Source organism: Lepidochelys kempii, chromosome 5 (genome assembly GCF_965140265.1).
Source record: "Lepidochelys kempii isolate rLepKem1 chromosome 5, rLepKem1.hap2, whole genome shotgun sequence".
NCBI classification, from domain to species: domain Eukaryota; kingdom Metazoa; phylum Chordata; order Testudines; family Cheloniidae; genus Lepidochelys; species Lepidochelys kempii.
This window is the reverse complement of record NC_133260.1, coordinates 62,632,996-62,652,076: the sequence shown is the minus strand read 5'-3', so window position 1 is coordinate 62,652,076 and position 19,081 is coordinate 62,632,996. Positions and strand designations below refer to the sequence as shown.

The 19,081-nt window shown below is 41.7% G+C and overlaps 1 protein-coding gene across 1 annotated transcript in view; it reads right to left on the bottom strand.

Moving 5' to 3' along the window:
- The window catches only part of LNPEP (leucyl and cystinyl aminopeptidase), a 103,239-nt gene extending 87,777 nt beyond the window's left edge, over positions 1 to 15,462 (bottom strand). The window contains exon 1 of the mRNA XM_073344573.1: positions 14,755 to 15,462. Within this exon, the coding sequence (XP_073200674.1) occupies positions 14,755 to 14,773 (19 nt within the window). The 5' untranslated portion in view covers positions 14,774 to 15,462. The remainder of the gene's footprint in view (positions 1 to 14,754) is intronic.
- Between the last annotated feature and the right edge of the window lie 3,619 nt (positions 15,463 to 19,081).

Sequence of the window (19,081 nt, the reverse complement as noted above, 5' to 3'; positions counted from 1 at the left end):
TATGGCAAATACGGACCTCCCCTTCTGGAAAATACTCCTTTTTGGAGTATAGTACTTACATGTGATCTCAGCCAGAAATAACTGGGAAGCAGTTAACCCAGCTGGTCATTTGGTTTAGCAGATCATACACATAGTGGAGGTCGCTTATTCTTTAATTGCAATTCTCCAGCTCCCCACCCAATCCTCTAATTTTAGAAGCACTATTCTAGTTTAAAGCACATCCTCATCTATTCATATAGCTCCACTCTGTCAGTGGATAAGACTGTGACCCACAGTCTTACAAACAGGTACTGCATGATTAGAAGTTTCTTTTCATAACTGGGATTTGGACTGAGAAAGTGAAAACCCCATTTTAAATTGGGAGAGGTTAATACAGCAAATGTTCTCGCCTCTACAGATTATTATTTATCATTTATAATTGTAGTAGCACCTGGAGGTCTCAATCAGGGACTGGGGCCCACTGCAAAGTTCTTACAGTTTCAGTATATAGCAATTGACAGCAGGCGGCTACCGACAGGCAGACAGGGAACACACAGTAACAATGACACTATTGACAGGTTTCAGAGTAGCAGCCATGTTAGTCTGTATCTGCAAAAAGAAAAGGAGTACTTGTGACACCTTAGAGACTAAAATTTATTTGAGCATAAGCTTTCGTGAGCTACAGCTCACTTCATCAGATGCATTCCATGAATGCATGTGCTTTAAACTACAATAGTGCTTCTAAAATTAGAGGATTGGGTGGTGAGCTGGAGAATTGCAATTAACGTGTAAGCGACCATCACTATGTGTATGATCTCCTAAACCAAATGACCAGCTAGGTTAACTGCTTCCCAGATATTTCTGGCTGAGATCACATGTAAGTACTATACTCCAAAAAGGAGTATTTTCCAGAAAGGGAGGTCCGCATTTGCCATATAAAACAGAAACTTTGTCATAACTTCAATTATGGGCCTGATCTTCACAGGTGCTAAGTACCCACAACTCCAGCTGAAGTCCATAAGAGCTGCATCCAATGAAGTGAGCTGTAGCTCATGAAAGCTTATGCTCAAATAAATTTGTTAGTCTCTAAGGTGCCACAAGTCCTCCTTTTCTTTTTAAGGACATTATGATGATTAGATTTACCCACAAGTGTCAACATATGCTGCATATTCAGTCAACGGGAAAAGATCACTGGTAATGATTTGGGTTTTTTAAAAATATATCATATTGATCAGAATATTCAGAGGTGAGATAGTTTGAGAGGAGAAAATCTGACTGGAAATCTGTATGTTATTGTTCTACCTAAATATTACAGCTTTGTTTTATGGGACCCGGAAAAAAAATGTTTCCTTAAGTAACTGATCTGTTTCAAAACTGACTCATTCATCAGCTTCTGTGTTTGTTGATCTTCAGTTCAATGATTATGCACCTGGTGGGTGTATGGTCAACATCATTAATCTATTTTTCCTCACCATCTCTCTCCTTTTTACAAGCTCCTTGCTCCTTTAAGTAGCCTCCTCCAAGAACATGCTCCAAAGTTAAGCCTATCATTGAAAGCAGTATATTATTGTTTCAAATGTCCTTTTATTCTACCTTTGCAGGTGCTACTGCCTCACATAAAAATGGATTATGCTTCATATCTGCCATGGGACCTTGCATTACCTCCACCATGCTTTCATCCAGGGCTGGCCTTACCATGAGGCAAATTGAGGCAGCTGCCTCAGGTGCCAGACTGTGTGGGGAGGGGGAGCCACTAGGACCCAGAGTGTAGAAAATTGTGTCTGCTGCTGGTGCATATGTATTCTCTCTGCTATAGATGCACAGAGATGGTGGAGTGCTGTGCTGGAGGAAGGAGGGCACAAGAGACATAATAGGCAGGCAGGAGAAAAGGTGAGAGGGAATAACAGAAAGCAGCAGGAGTTGCAGGGAGAGAGGAGGAGGAGGAGGAGGAGGAGCCTCTTATGTACCTCTCTAGCACCCTGGACTGATTAACACCAGCTTCTCAAGGAGCTTCCTGTTTCCTGCTGCTTCCTTGAACGCACTTGAGAAGAACAGGCAGTCAACTGAAGTAGTAGGAGCCAGTTAGGCCCTTAAGATGCTGATATCTTCCCTCACTCAGGCCCTGCTACCAGCCTGCTTATTTGTCCCCCTCAATTGAGTGTTGAGAGCCACTATAGCTGGCACAGAACAGCAGTCATGAGCGAAATAAGAAAACGCCCCTCTGGGGAAGCATTCAGAAAAAAAAAAAAAAAGCAAGCAAAGGAAGCTTTTCTATCTAAGCAGGAAGGAGCTCTCCTGAGATACACAGACACAAATATTCACGGTGAGCCTTCCGGCTCCAGTGGGGATGAGAATGGTGAGGAGATGCCTGATCTTCCAGGTAGTCAGAGTGCAGGTGACCTGGCAGCTACTGCAGCACCCATGTCTCCATCTCAAATGGATGTAACCATGCACATTCCTGAAGAAAAGTGTAGATCAGAGAAGAGTGTGGTGGAGGCGCAAGGAACAGCTGCTGCTGAGTTTAGTTCCTAAAGCCTAGATGATTCAGGACTGTGGACCCACTTGAGCAGTAGCCTGAGAGACTTCCTTGTATCCTTGTACTGCATGGGCCATAGCAAGTGAAAAGTTCCCCAAAGACAATGAAAACAGAAGCTTCCATCCAACACATTACTGGCATGAAATCCCCAATGGTGACAAAGTGGAGAGGCCATGGCTTATGTACTCAAAAACCCAGAATACTGCATACTGTTTTTGTTGCAAACTCTTCCAGCCTAATGTTCCAACCACATTGGAGTTCTACAGGAACAAAGGACTAGAAAAATATGGCTAGAAATCTGGCATGCCATGAGAAGGCAGCAAGTCACCAGAGAGCATTCCATAGGTGGAAAGAGCTTGAGATGAAACTAAGGTTAAAGGCCACCATAGATGATCAGCATCAAGAGAAGATTGCATCAGAGTCTCTTTACCGGCAAAATGTTCTGAACATTGCCATTGTGAGAATGCTTGCTACCCAAAACCTAGCACTGTATGGCACTTCAGATCAGCTGTATGTGACAAACAATGGAAACTTCCTTAAAACTGTGGAGCTGATGGCAGAGTTTGATGCTGTATTCCAGGAGCATCTAAGAAGAGTCACTGCCCAAGAAATGTACACACACCACTACCTTGGAAAAACAATTCAAAATGAGATCATACAATTACTGGCAACAAAAGTCAAACAGTAGATTGTGGCAGATCTGCAGTCAGCAAGATATTACTCTTATTCTGGACTGCACACCCAACATCAGCCATATGGAACAAATGACTTTAATGGTGCATTTTGTAACAGAACCTAGTGAAAATGTCCCTGCAATGGTGACTGTCAGAGAGCATTTTCTAGAATTTATTGACATTGATGATACTACAGGAGCTGGTATGACAAAGGTGCTTTTTAAAAAGCTGGAAGATACAGGAATTGCGATAGCTGACATGAGAGATCAGGGCTTCGATAATGGTGCCAACATGAGAGGAAAGAACAGAGGAGTGCAGACACAGATCCGAGAGTTAAACCCTTGAGCATTTTTTGCCCCATGCAGTTCTCATTCATTGAACTTGGTGGTCAGTGATGCAACAACATCAACTTCTAGTGAAGCTGCTGAATTTTTTTTAATGTAATTCAAAGCATCTATGTATTTTTCTCTGCATCAACTCCTTGATGGCAAATTTTGAAGCAACATCTGGGAACATCCTCTCTGACACTGAAACCACTGAGTGCCACATGATGGGAAAGTCGAGTGGAGCCAATAAAGCCAAACACACACCAAACTGGGAAGATAATGATGACATAGTTGCCATTATGGAGGATAATGCTATGACAGGAACTGTTTGTGGGAGAACAGTGGCAGAAGGAAATGGAATCACCAGAAACATATATATAACTTCAAATTTCTGTGTGGCTTAGCGTTGTGGCATGACATACTGTTTGAAATAAATGTTGTAAGCAAGAGACTCCAAGGTGTTGCCCTTGATATATCTGGAGCAATGGAACAACTGGATAAGCAAAATCATACCTACAGTCTTACCGGTCAGATGAGGGATTTCAAAATGTTCTGAAGAGTGCACAGAAGTTGGCAGAGGAACTTCACACTGAAGCTCTTTTCCCACCAATTCAAGAATACAAGAGTCACCGAAGACGACAACATTTTGATTATGAGGCACGGAATAATCCCACAAGAGACCCCAAACAACAATTCAAAGTTGAATTCTTTAACCAGGTGCTAGACTGTGCAATACAGTCAGCTGAAGAACGTTCCATGCAGCTCAAGGAACACAGCAGTATATTTGGGATGTTGTATGATCTGCCAAAATTCCTCACTATACCTGAAGACGACCTACACCAGCAATGCAGGGCACTAGAGATAGTGTTGAGACATGATGACATGCGCGATATTGATGCGAGTGATTTAGGTGATGAACTGAAAACCCTTTCAAGATACATTTCAGCAGGATCAAAGGCTGTTCTGGAATATATGTGCACAAATAAGAGGACCACCCTCTTTCCAAATGCTTTTGTTCCTCTGCACATACTTCTAATACTTCCTGTAATAGTTGCCAGTGGAGAACACAGCTTCTCCAAGCTGAAGTTAATAAAAACACATCTACGCTCCACAATGACACAGGAGAGGCTGGTCAGCCTTGCAACCACCTCAATTGAGCATGAGCTGGCCCAGACTGTGGACCTTCAGCAGGAAGCAGTTCAAATCTTTGCAACCAAGAAGGTACGGAGAGCACCAGTTTGATTATTCAAACAGATAAAAATGCCAGTGTTTACTATGCAGACAAGAAAAGTTACATTTGCTGTTCAGGCATTTGAAAGTTAAGTGTTACTTAAAATTTTTGAACAAGACATTTTAAGTTGTTAGTTCTCCTTTATTGGGGTAGGTAGCAGAGCAGTACCATGAGAGGAGAAGAATAGGAAGGCGGCAGGATTGAGACCTTTCAAAGTTTTGGCCCAAGCGAAGGGGCATGGGGGTGTCATTTGAGCTCCCCACCTCAGGTGCCAAAATGTTGTGGGCCGGCCCTGCTTCCAGCAGAGAACCAGAAAGAATTCCTCCAACTCTTGTCAGTGATATTCCTTCATTGCCAACAAGCAACAGGGGTGCTCCCTGCAGCTGAGCATCCTGGCCCAACTTCTTACCAGCAAGCACAGTGAAAGAATAAGAGTCTCCCCACCATCGCAATGCAGACCATATTGGAGCAGCACCTTGATATTAATATAAAAACAGTGGGATAGAGCGTGACATCCAGAAAGTCAATAAGCGGTTACACCATCAGGGGTGAAAGTGATATCTTGTTAAAAGCAAGTTCATAACTTTAAGCACAAGTAGTCCCATTGAAGTCAATGATTATTAATGTGACCAAAATTACATATCTTAACTGTCTGCTGAATCAGAGCCTTCATTACAAGGTGGAGCGATTCAAAATGTTTAACTTATTTATAAATCATGATTTACATCCCTTGGAGGTGTGTGTTGGGTTGTTTTGTTTGTTTTTCTTTTTAAGTAACTTAAATCAAGTTGAGGCCCTGTCAGACTAATTTGACAGTTTGTACTATTGTGATTTGAGATTAAAATCTATGATTAAGTTGTTATATTGCTTTGTTTTAAATGCTGCTACTGGTAGGGTACCTGAATTTTACAGAACTGTTATACCTATAAAACAAAATATTGGCAACTGCAACAGGTAGTTTATATAGAGAGCCAAAGATCTCAGCAATGACCTTTTATTTATCGGTCTTTGCTCCACAGCCTTCCTCCCTACCCCCTGCCCAAACCCACCTGAAAGAATACTCAAGTCTCTCTGAAGCCAGTGGAACTGTACGTAGAAGCTACACATTGCTTTAAAGAACCCAGAATCTATTCTCTTTTCACAGAGACTTGCAGATCATTTCTGCTACACAACCAAACTCTTAAAATGACAGGAACAGCGGAGTGAGTTTACTTCCAAACCTAGTTAGTTGATCAGTTATAATACCAGCCAAACACACAAAGTTATCTACTCATAGCTTTCAGATACCAGAAACACCCCAAGGCCAAAAAAAAAAAAAATGTATGAAGTAATTACTATGATTTCTTCACTGTTCCTCTCAGGAGATTCCAGTGGCTGGCACTACATATGAAAGACAAGTTTCCACCTGCAGCATCAAAAATACACAAGTAACTAAAAAAATGGACCGAATGGAGCAATAAATCCAACAAGGTGGAAGTTATCTGCAACTATATATAAATCCCCAAATTACCTCTGCACAAGAACTTTAAAAGATTTTAAAACTCTTGAAATGAGTATGCTTATTCCAAAGATCAAGGAACACAGACATGCTTTGGAAGGTGTGAAATATAATACCCAGGAGTAAGTCTTTGAAATGAACTACGCATTTTGCTCTGACATGCACGTTACTCCTTTTATGCCATCTTGTAATCTTGGGAAATACACAACAATTATGAGGTCACTACAATCTGAAAAGTGGTACTACACAATTTTTATGCGGGGGGGTGAGGGGGGAGATAACAGAGAGATGCACTGTGCCGGGGTGAAGCCTTTGGAAAGAAAGAAATTCCCATATACAAAAGGATGAATTCCCTGTTGAAAATATTTTAACAGAGGGGAAAAAATCCTTTAAGAGATCCAATATATTCCACATATTTGAGTAGTGTCCAACTAAGTTTTCCAAACAGAGGAAGATGCAATCCCTGAGTTAAACAGGGATAAAACTTAACCTGTGGAAACAATTTCATATGTACTATCCTAAAGAGGTCATCTCACTAAGTGTACTCTGCAATATTTACTAACAGAGGATGAAATCACAGCTCTACTGAAGTCCATAGCAAAATTTCCATTGACTTCAGAGGAGCCAGGATTTTACTCTTGGTCTTTACATATTGAAGCTAAAGAGACCAGTAGCTGAGCAAAGTACTATTCAAAATAAATTCAAATGTCAGATTTGAGCACCAAGACCTTATTCAGCTCTCCCTAGGGAGACAAAGCTCATACTAAAATAAGAGACAGCGGATTCACTTGCTCAGGCACAGAACAGGGCCCTAATAGAGAACAGCATTCGCTTTGGTCAGATTGGAGGAGATATAATTTATCTCAGTCATGGATTGCATTGGTCATCTGGCATTTCTGCCTTTCCTGTTTCCTTCAAGATTCTCCTTCTGCTGTTTTTTTGCTTTAGGGTATGTAGTATTTCTAATTGGGTTTCCTAGTCATATAATTTAAGTAGAGTGTACTTAAACAACATGCTTGTAGTAATGTATACTTAAGTATCTTGTTGTCTATAGTGATGTATGTACTTTTCAAATACCCAACAGCAGACACAGTCTAGCTTACAAAATTATATTATATAGCTATATTGCACTATGCTAATCTATTTTAAAATTTAATTAGATTTCATTTTAAAATGTCACTGGACAGAAATTTCATAAGTAGCAGCTGCCCTGTGTAACAATAGCTCTAAGAGGGCAAGAAAGTGTATAGTCTTCTCCCATGAAGGGACTCAAACATGAAAGGATGCAGTCAGATGTAGTTCACTTTGGGTAGTTTCTGTTCTTTGGAAAGCCCTTTTTGAAACTCATGGTTTTTTTCCTACTGATTTTGTCCTCTTTTCTCCTCTCCCTCCCATCTCTGATCCAATGGAGTTGGAAACTTACATGGCTGTTTTCCGTAGTTTCTTTCACTCTGTTTGCACCAGAATCAGTGAAAGCCAACCCACTCCTGGGAATGGTAAGCCAAATTCAACCCTGATGAAACTCCACTGAGTCAGTGGTGTCATATCAGGGATGAATTTGGCCCCTCATTAGTGAATTATTACTGGAGAGCCAGCCTAGAGAGAACAATATTGTTTATTAGCTATCTATATGGAGGTTATTTTATCTTAGCTTGTAATGGTTTTCCAAGATTCCTTATAGGTGGTTGTTTGTTATAGGACCTGCTGATAGCAGCCTTTACACATGTGAGTAACCTCAGAGACATCACGAGTATGGGCCGCTGGACTACTCAGCAGTAAGTCATCATGGCGAAGAGAGCACAAGAAGAGACAGGTTAAATACTTTTACTGATTACAGACACTTTTAAGGTCAAAATATTTCAACATCTTACACTTGTGTGACATCTCCCAGACATCTAGGGTTTGAGTTAAGTGTGTGTAACTAGGATAGCATCCCACCAAATGCCAGAGATAAAGGTCAATGGTTGCGCTAACTTTCGGACAAGATGATTTCACCCTTCCTTGTTGTTCCCGACACTTCCCAAAAAGTGTGATTTAAGTTCCTATCTCCAGATAAATTCTTCCTTCGTTACTTTCACCATCACCACTATCAAAATTGCTTCCAGTTTTACAGTAGGAGTTCTAGTGCCTTGTTTAAGCACAGAATTAACAATAGCCTGTTAGACAGGGGTGCGCAATGTAAAGCCCCAGTAGCAAAAGGTAGTAGAGTTTAGATCTGCATATGCCAATGGAGCAATGAGTGAATAATCCATCCATAATCTGGCTCTGAGACCGTACCTGAATTATTGTGTTCAAATCTGGGTACCTCGTTGCTAAAAAGATATGGGAGAAGGAGCTCACGGTGTCCCAAAAAGTAATCAGTGTGTCGGATATTTACTTTGGAGGAAAGAAAGAAGGTACACAAACTATACAGAGCTAAAAAGTATTTGTAGGTTATCATGTCGCCTTAAGTGTTTTTTGATGGAGAGGGATTATTTAGTAATGTAGCACACCTAGCAACAGAGGAAAATATTAGGCACACTTTCCTGACAGTGAGATCTAGTCAACTCTGGAATTGTTCCACCACTTCCCTTGGCGAAACTACTCGCTGCTGCGACAAAGCAACAGGAAAAAAAAACTACTACTGAGAACAATCTTGCACTGTAAGGATGATGGGCTAATTGATCTAAGATCTTATCCATACCTGTTTTATAGGATTCAGTGATTGGTGCTGACACAAGTAGGGTCCCTTCTGATCTATAATAGGACAGCGCATAATGCTGATAGATAAGAATAAGTGTTGCAACTGTGGATTTGGATTTGTATGAAGGGCACGCTCCTGCAACGGAGAATACACTATTTACACCTAACAATACCAGTTCCCAGAAGGAAGCATTTTTAGAAGTCATAAAACAGCTGAAATAAGTCCATTACCAAATCAAAATTTTTCCTACACAAATTATTTCAGTAGCAAAACTGGCTTATTTCCACTGTCTGCGACTCATTTCACTTTGCTCATCAATTTATTCTAATTCGATTTCATCTTAATTTGAGTTTATTTGTTTTGTCAAAAAAATGCCCACCATAAATCAAAGGGCTCACGCTTTTTGGCAGATCCCAACAACAAGCTATTCTTTCTCTAGATACTTGTTTCTACATGTCACTTGTTTGCAACAGATGCATAGAAACAAGAAACAGTGCAAATATCTCCATTTCTATTTTTTTTCCTCCTTTTATAAATAAAATCTGTGCCACAAGTACTCCTTTTCTTTTTACCAATCTATTTAAGCCTTCTACATTTTACAGGAAACGTTGAAATGAGAATCTCTTCAGACACACTTCAAACAAAGTAAAAACAAACCTTGCAAGGCATTTCACAATATCATGAAGGAATGTACAGAACTACAGAACAAATGCCATATGGCCAAGTTCTGCCACCCTTACTCACTTTGATTAGTGCCTACCTCCTCAAGTAATCCTATCCATTTCTAGTGATTCTATGAATGGTCCCACAGAAATGCAAGGGACTCAAGAGGTCATCAAGTCCAGCCCCTGTACTAAGGCAGGGTTCAGCAGTATACCTAGGCCATCCATATTCTTAAAAACTCCTAAACAATGAGGACTTCACACACACATCTCCCTTGCTGCAGATTAAGCCCATTACCTTCTTGTCCTACCCTTGATGGACATGGAGGGCAACGGATCATAGTCCTGCTTATAACAAGCCTTAACTGTATCTTTATCTGAAAACTTATCAGGCCCCTCTCAGTCTTCTTTTCTCAAGACTGAACATGCCCAGTTTATTTAACCTTTCCCCGTAGGTCAGGTTTTCTATACCTTATTTTTGTGGCCCTATTCTGGACTCTCTCAAATTTGTCCACATCTTTCCTAAAGTGTGTCCAGTTGTGGGTTCCACAAGACTCCAGCTGAGACTTCACCAGTGCTGAGGTAGAGCAGGACAATTATCTCTTGTGTCTTACATACACTCTTGTTAATAGATCCCAGAATATTAGCTTTTTCCAAAACTGCATGAAATTGATGGTTCATATGCAATTTGTGATCCACTATAAACCCCCATCCTTTTCAGCAGTGCTACTGCTTAGCCAGTTACTCCTCATTTTGTATTTGTGCATTTGATTTTTCCTTTGTAAGTGTAGTACTTTGCACTTGTCTTTATTGCATTTAATGTTGGTTGATTTCAGACAAATTCTCTAAATTTGTCACAGTAATCATGAATTCTAATCCTATCAGTCAAAGCGATCCCTGGTGTCATCTGGCAATTTTATAAGCATACTCTTCACTATATTATCCACAGCATTAACAAAAATACTAAAGAGTACTGGACCCAGGACAGACCCCTGCAAAACCCCACTAGACATGCCCTCCCAGTTTGATAGCAAACCATTGAAAATACCTGTATTTAAAAAGAGTAGTTATGAGTTGTAAACCCATCTTATAGTTATTTAATCTAAACCACATTTCCCTACTTTATGAGACCATCATGTGGGACTGTGTTAGAAGCCTTTTTTTTTTTTTAAAGTAAGAAAAGAAAAAAAAAAAAGCAAACATCTACTGTTTTCTTCTCCCCCTGGCCAGTAACCCTGTCAAAGGAGAAAGTTAAGAACAAATCATGCCAAACCAACAATAAATCAATGCTGGCTATTGCTTATCATCCTATTACCCTTTAGGTGCCTACAAACTGATTGTTCAATACTTGGAAAGATACTGGAACAAATAAATATTAAAGTTAAGATGACAGGTCTATAATTTCCCAGGTCCCCTTTGTTCCCAGATAGGTACGATGTTTACCCTTTTCCAGTCCTCTAAGACTATCCCTTAAATTGTAGTCCAATTTACAGGAGTACTGCAGTCACATGACAAAAACCAGAGACCTATGTAACAGTATGGGTGTTTGAGCCTGCGTGTTTGTTTTGGTTAGATTGTGATTAGTCAGGTTGCAAGAAGGGTCTCCTATTGATTCCTGTGTTTAATTACTTATTAAATGACAAAAAAAAAAAAACACACCACACAGCAATCAGGAACTATTACCGAGGATTTATAAACTCAGCTATTTAGGCCCTAATCTTATAATGAACTGCTCTGGCAGTCCCCTGGCCTTACTGCTCACAGAGGACCAGGACCAACATTTTGATCCCAGGGTTTAAAGACTTTTTTTTTCCACCCCATGTTCTTTTGTAAGCAAAAAGAGCCATAGCCTTCAAATATTTATGCACACACTTAACACTCCACATAGGAATTGATATTCTATGATTCTGTTTCAAACAGTCTGTTATACCATCTATTAAATGTTATTTAAACCCCATTAAATGATCATGACCTACTGAAGTGACTACTCGGGCAAGTAAAGTTAAGCATAGACAACAGTATTTGCAGGATCAGGGCTATCGTTCATGTTTAGAGGCAAGAACCTGTGTTCCTCTTATTTTAAGAACTGTTCCCCATCACAAAAGAAATGTTGACTAGAAGAACTGTAGCATTTCAAGTGTAGACAAGCCGAAAGGCAGAAGCACAGCCTCAGCACTGCAGCTGTGCTGTCCCACAGCACTTCAGTTCAGACACTACCTATCTCAACAGTAGGTAATCGCCCGTCCCAAGAGGTGGTAGGTAGGTCGAAGGAAGAACTCTGATGTCAACCTAGCACTGCCTATGCTGGGGTGGTGTCAGCGTAGCTCGGTCTCTTAGGGGTGTGGATTTTCCCATGTTTGGATGCTTACGTGGTCTCATATCTGGAGGGTTAGGTATCAAGAAAGAGGAAATGATCCTTGACACCAAACTGTCACAAAATACCCCTAAGCATCAATGAGAGTTTTGCATAAGATGGGACTAGAGCCCAAACTCCTCAGGGTTTGGTCAGTTCTCTCTTTTTCTGTTTAAGTAGAGCACAAGATCCAAAGGGTGTTTTTTTTTTTAAACGTTATTTGCTGAAATGATTCAATGCTCATGCAAGGTGCAAGACTGTCAGTCCTAGAAACTAACTTTCTGTTCAGAAAGCCAGCAGTGTGAATGTTCCCAGTTATTCAAGTTTTAAAAGCAGCTATTCAGTATGAACAACACCATGTCTCAAGATCAACGTCCCACACTCTGAATATCACGTAAATCCCCTGTAGCTTCCTTTTGTGGGAGGAAATTGCAGCTTGTCTTTAACCTGTAGGATTGCTCCAAACACTCCCACCACCAACCTTCACCCAAAAGGTATGTGTTCTAGGTTCCTGAAGGAAAGGAGAAGGTTCTATTTCCAGCCCCTCCAACTAGGATTGCTAATTTTGGTTGCATGTATTCCTGGAGATTTCATCACATGACATAATCTTTAATTAATCTTTAATTCCTGGAGATTCCAGGCCAATCCTGCAGGGTTGACAACCCTACCTGCAACACAACTCCTCCATTAGCATCAGAGACCACTTTTGAGCAGTGTTCACGGGCCTACCACACCTCTCTGCTGCAGCCTTGGTGAGTAAAGAGCAGAATTCAAACACCACTCTTCTGCATGACAGTGTAATACTATTAAACCAGATCCAAAAGGCTTTTGGAGTGAGGTTATTAACGTGGTGGCACATATCCTCCAAATAAGAGCATGTACTTCTAGATCTTAAGCCATTTCCTTTATTAAAATACCTCCCACAAACTAGGTTACTGCTCATAGAGATGTAATCTTTTTCCCAGATGTACAGAGAGCAAAGAATATAAGTTCTTAGTATCTATTAAGTGACTGCCTATTTTGTTTATATTCTTGATAAATTCTGGGAAGACTCCTATACTGAACAAGCTTCAATTTATGTAGTGATAAAATGCAATAGTGCTTTTTAAATCAACTTTAAAGGGCCATCTCAAAAGTCAAAAGGGCAACACATTTACAAAGTTAAGATTGTCACCACTCATCTATCTGGACATGCAAACATGAAGCTCTTTGGAAAAAATATAGGGCAACACTGGGATGACAAAATGTCTCATTAAGTTGACTAGAAAGGTCCAGTTTTCACTGCAAAGGCATTTCTCTGAATTTTGTAGCAGATACTACATTATAGCTTGACAGATCACTGAGAAACTCAAGTACAATGCAGCGAATTCTGGCAGAGTTTCAGCTTTCACTTAAGTTATACAAGTAAAAGAATTAACTGATTAAAGCCCTGACCACATGTCCCTCAAAACCTCTCAGTGTTTTTAATAGGAAGTATATTACACCCACTATCCTGTCCAAATTCTATTTTAGACTCCCTACCTTCAAATTCCCTGCAGTTTCAAATGGTTTGGCCAACTTTATGTTCTGCCTTTAGCTGTTGGGAAATGTTGCCGTTACAGAGCTGCTGCATTCCAGCCCAGACATGACTGCATTTTAACAATGGATGCAAAGACTCTCGTATATTCTTACCTTACAAAGGTAAGATTCAACTAATGAACCTCAAACTATTGAGGTTCAACTAATGCTACCTATATGCTTTCAGAGTCTCATCTGAAATGCACAAGGGAAATGCACAGTGTAATTTCAAGTACTGCTGAAGCTGCATGGAAATAGTTTTGAAAGCCACTCTGTTGGGCGGGGAGTGTCTGCCCTTGTTTTCCTATTTCTCTCTCCCCTCAATTTTGATGGGCTGTTGACATTGACTTCACTGAAGACATTTACATAAACACAGCATCTTGCTCCTTAGTTGCTCCTGTTATCTATTCTCCACTGTCTATGCAAGTACTAACATGGCCCTCATCATTAGAGTATCTGTGCAAGACCATTATTTGCCTGTTGTGTGTACGTCAGTGAAGCTCAGATACGATTATGTTAGGTCCCAGAGAGAATTATGACCGTGCATTGGAAATAAACAAGAGCACATGAACTCTGCAGAAACAAAAGAATCTGGTTCTCATGTGCTCTTGTAATTAAAAAGAAAAAAATTGCAGCAAAACTGCTCCTACGTGGGAGGGTTTACAATTTTCAATGATCCTTTAGCAGCATTTTTAAGAAGCCTTTAACCCAGGCTCACTGTGGATCACTGAGCCACATCAGCTTGTGTTTCAGGTCAGGAGGTGGTCAGGGAATGAGTGATCAGGCTATCTTCCACCAGCCTGCAAGGCGAATTCCTGCCAGCTAAAAAACTTTTCTCCCTGCAGTGCTGTAGCCTTGGTGGGCCCAGGTTATTAGAGAGAGGAGGGGGGCGAGGTAAGATCTTCCCCTGGACCTAGAAAAGCTAATACCTCCCCCACCTTGTCAAACTTTCTCCAGCGAGTCTTCAGGGTTGCAGCTGGGCTGGCTCCCTGCTCTGCTGCACCCCCAGGGCACTGGGCAGGGTGGGGGTGGGGCTGTGGGCATGCATTGGGTGGGTCCTTCATTCCCCCCACCACCACCACCACCACCCCGGGAGCCCCTGACCTTGACCGTGCCCTGCGCACTCAGAACAGAGGCACGGAGTCAGGGGCTCCCTCTGGCAGGGCCGCGCCGGGGCCGCTGCCGCCAGCATCAAGGCTCCAGCGAGGAGTCCGCTTGCAGCAGGGGCGCGGCTAGTGCCCGCGGCTCCACTCACCGTGGGGGAACGGCTCCATTTTCCTGCGGGAGCCCTCAGCCGGCAGAGCCCAGGCACGGGGGAAGCGAAGAAACACAGAGCAGCAGCGGCTGCCGGGCTGCGCCTCCTCAGTCCCGCTGCATGCTGCCGGGGCGGGCGCTCCGCTCCGTCCTGCTGCGGGTCACGCACGAACCACTGCGGCCGGCCGGCCGCTGCAGCCCCGCTGGCTGGACGGGGGAGGCTAAGCAGGCTGCACGGCGCGATAGCTCCCCCTTGCACGGGGCTCCGGCTCGGCTCTTCCTAGCAGCTTCGCCTTCGCAACGAGCCCCAAACGACCATTTTCTGCCCTGGCCTCTCTGCTGCTGCGAGCCGAACCCTCGCTTCCCGCGCCTGGGCCGGGCCGCTGCTGCCTCGCTAAGCTACCGGGGGCCGGAGGCGGCTGCGTTCTCCCGCCTCAGCTGGGCTCGCCGGCAGCTCCGCGCCTCTAACCTCGCCCAGCCCTGAGGGAGCTGCTGTCCCTTTCCTGCCCGCTGTACGCGTGCGAGGGACGCGTCGGCACAACATGGTCACGGAGCAGGCACCCTAAAGCCTCTGTGCGGCTCGTTTGCACGCCCAGAGCCCGCTTCACGGGCACTGAAGCGCATCCCGCTCTAAGCGGGGCTCACATGGCCTGCCACTGAAACAGGGCCAAGCACCTCTTCCTTGAGCAGAGCAAGCAGGGGTGCTGGCAGGATTTGTATGGGAGGGGCTGAGAGCTACTGAACCACGCTGTAAAGCCTGTATATGATGGAAACCACTTCAAAGCAGGGGGTGCAAGAGCACCCACGACAATAAGTCGTTAATACTCATGAGACTAGGGGATTTCAACATACCCTAGGGGCCTATAAGCACTGATGCGTGTGCATTGCTTTTGCGAGAAAAAGCTGTCCCATTGCCTTCAAAGGGCCTGGGCAACTGTCCAAAGATACTGACGTAAATGTCTGCAGGCTTCGGAGTACACAACACCACTATAGGGACTAAACATTTGGGACAGAAGTAGTGTCTCCAGGTCACACCATGTCAATCACACGTCCCACTATATTTGTTTTTCTTAAAGCTCTCTCTCACGGCATATGATGAAAGCCAAGAGTCTCACATCATTTGGGGAAAGAAAAAACAACACCCCTCATTGGGGGGAGGAAGACACCTTGAAGAGGTGATGTGATCATACCCTGAAAGTTCAGGAACCAGAAAGGGCTTTTTTGCCCCTTTAAAAAAAATTAAGCTAATTTATGATTTTTGAGCTCTAACTCATGATTTTTAAGCACTTGGGTCAGCAAAAGTGGAAAGAAAAAAACAACTAGGAAATCCTATGTAACAGAAATGTAACTGCATGGGAGACCCGGTTACCAGATTTAGAATTTAACATTAGCCTAACACTCCTAATCTTGCACAAAGTTCCATAAGAGTTTAAATTGCTTTTAGCAGTCAATATATTGTTACATCCCATGGAAAAAATGATATCTCCAGCAACATGGGGCCCTGTAACACAAGGGTCAGGCGCTGTTTCTGTCCGGACCTAAAAGAAAAAGTGCTGACTATTGAATCAGCAACACTACTTGTTCTAACAGCTGGAATCTCCCTAGAGGTTTCCTGTGTAAGTACTTGCCCTATCTTGACCCATATTTAAATAAACTAAATCAACATTAATTACCTGGGCAGTAGACTCTACAGTGTTGGGATGCTACACTATATCAGATGGAGACTACGCAGACTTGTAATACAAATAATTATGTCTTGATTGCTCTATCAATCCTTCTACCATCCAGGTTCCTCAATGAAACATCTCCTTTTCAAGTTCTGATAGTAGAATAATACATCCTTCTGAGACAGCTCCTGCTGGAAATCCAAACTGAAATCCCCATTTAGCCCAGCTTTATGGGCATACTGAACTTTATGCACCTGGATTGTCTGATTGAAGTCAATTTCCCAAGAAGTCACTGGGACTGCTCAGGTGCATAAAGTTCAACATGTGATTGTTTACACATGGTGGTGCTAACTTGCAGCTGGGCAAAACTGGGCTGATAGAGTTTTTAATTTAATGCTTTCTATATAAGTTTTGTTTAGGACAAGGCTAACAAGAAAGCTGTCAATTAATTGTGCTTAAATTTTTTGTTCATAAGACTACAATTTCTAGAATATTAAAAAGACAAAAAATCCTAGGGATCTAAGAAATATAGATATTTTGCTTTACTGTAAACTATTTATAGTCTTTGGTTTTAGTTCTAGTAATACAGGTGATTAGTAAAATTGATGGATGTTAAATTCTATCCTATATCAGATCTTTACTCCAATTGCCATAGTTTTGTATTATAATTTGAAACATAATCAGGAACTTGTCTTGCATCTGTTCAAAGTCTTAAAAATATATATATATTTTAAAAGCAGCCACAAATGGTTATAGTTCACTTTTGGAAGTATGCTAACCTTTAGGATCACCAAGCTCATAATTTTCTGCTATGATTAGTACATTTTAGAGCATATAAAGCTTAATACTCCACTTTTTTAAAACTGTAATTTTTAACGCAAAGTATAGTAATTATCATGGGACAAGGAGAAACCGTATGGTATGTTCACCTTTATTTGGCAGTCTTTGATCTGTGCTAACTTTATAGCTAACTGCCTTCCTCAGAGCAGCATAACTAGAAAATGAATGGTGTTTCCTAATAATGTTTGAGGCCCTGTTTCCCCCTCACAGAGCTTCAGAAGGTTCAGCTTCAAACACCAGCTTTCAAACATTTCCAAGGAAGCATGACTCAGATGCTACTTTTTTTTTTTTTTTTTTTTTAAGAGGAGCAAGGGTGCTGTAAGATGTGAAGTGGCCCAATGGTAAGATTCCTGCTAACTTCTGTTGCAGCTGGATTAGGTCCTTTGTACAGCACATTGGAGGAAGCTACCCTGTGATGCAGTTAAGAGCATTTTAGCTGGGCAGCCTTCAGAGTTCCAGAGTTTTTCAGGAAGGGACTTTCTTCACCAGACTTCCTAAGGTGTACCAGGGAGCTCAGCTCCAGCCCTGGGACTCTTCTAAACTATGTTGGCAGCCAAACTGGACAAACTCAAGCAGTATTCCATTACCCACCTGCACCTTGATCCTGGGCACGACTCAAACCGTGCTGTTTATTCTGTGATATGATCAGTTTCTCTCATTAACCCAAGGAGAGCTTGTATTTAACAGTTAAATTGTTTTAGTCATATACTACATAACTTTAACAGCACAGAAACCAGAGCTGCTGCATGTTCTGCCCTGCATCCCTGAGCCCCATCATCCAGCATGGAGGATGACCTTTTTTTACCTCTTCAGTCACATCCTTACACAACAATAACAGCTGCTTTATATAAATAAGCCATTGTTATACATTATAAAACTCTATGTCTCACTTCCCCACAACCTGCTCTCCCATACTGAACACCCCAGGAATCATTCTTCCTCTTCTTCACTTCCTACTTTCTCTTTTTATTCCACTTTCAGTTCTTTCCTGTCTGGGGATCTGCATCCCTTTGTTTTTTGATTAATCATATAACTGTGTATTATACTTAAAATCCTGTAAAAACTTAATTAAAAATATGGGATAAAATTTTCAAAATCACCTAAGTGATTTAGAAGGCTACGTGTCATTATGACTTAGTGTCTAAAGATATATGAATACTGCAGTTAAACACCTGTTTGTGCTGGAGTCCAAGTTCTGGGATCCTGAACTGGGGGAAGGTCCCAAAGCATGGGATCCAGCACAAGCCTGAATGTCTGTCTCACAGTTTTACAGCCCGTTAGCCTAAGCCCCACAAGCCTGAGTCAGCTGACTCAGGCCAGCTGCAGATGTTTAATTGTAGTGTAGACATACTCTAGATCCATTTTGAAAATAGGACTCAGATTCCTAGACTATTTAGGCACTTTTGAAAAATGTACCCCTGATCTCAACAGTGAGACCTGACAGAGCAGTTTAGAAAAGTAAAACAGTAGAAATTGTGATAATCTTTAGGAAAAGGGAGATTGCTTGTGATTTTAAAGGGCATTTAAAATTGGGCAGCAAATAAAAAGGGTTAACTGGCATTCAATTTTTATGACCTAGCATATGTCAAGAAAGTGTATTTTAAGGAGGATGAGTCACAACAGAATGAGGACATTAAACACTTTATTGTAATGTGGACTACTTGGCAGTATATGCTGCTACTTACTATTTTTGTTGATGTCTAAAAAGAAATAAGCTATAATGAAAGTTTCTAGGTCTTGAAATTAAATCCAGAGATTTTCTCTCCCTCTTGGGATATTTTCAGTGTGATTTTTCTAACTCATCTCTAAATTACTAAGAGT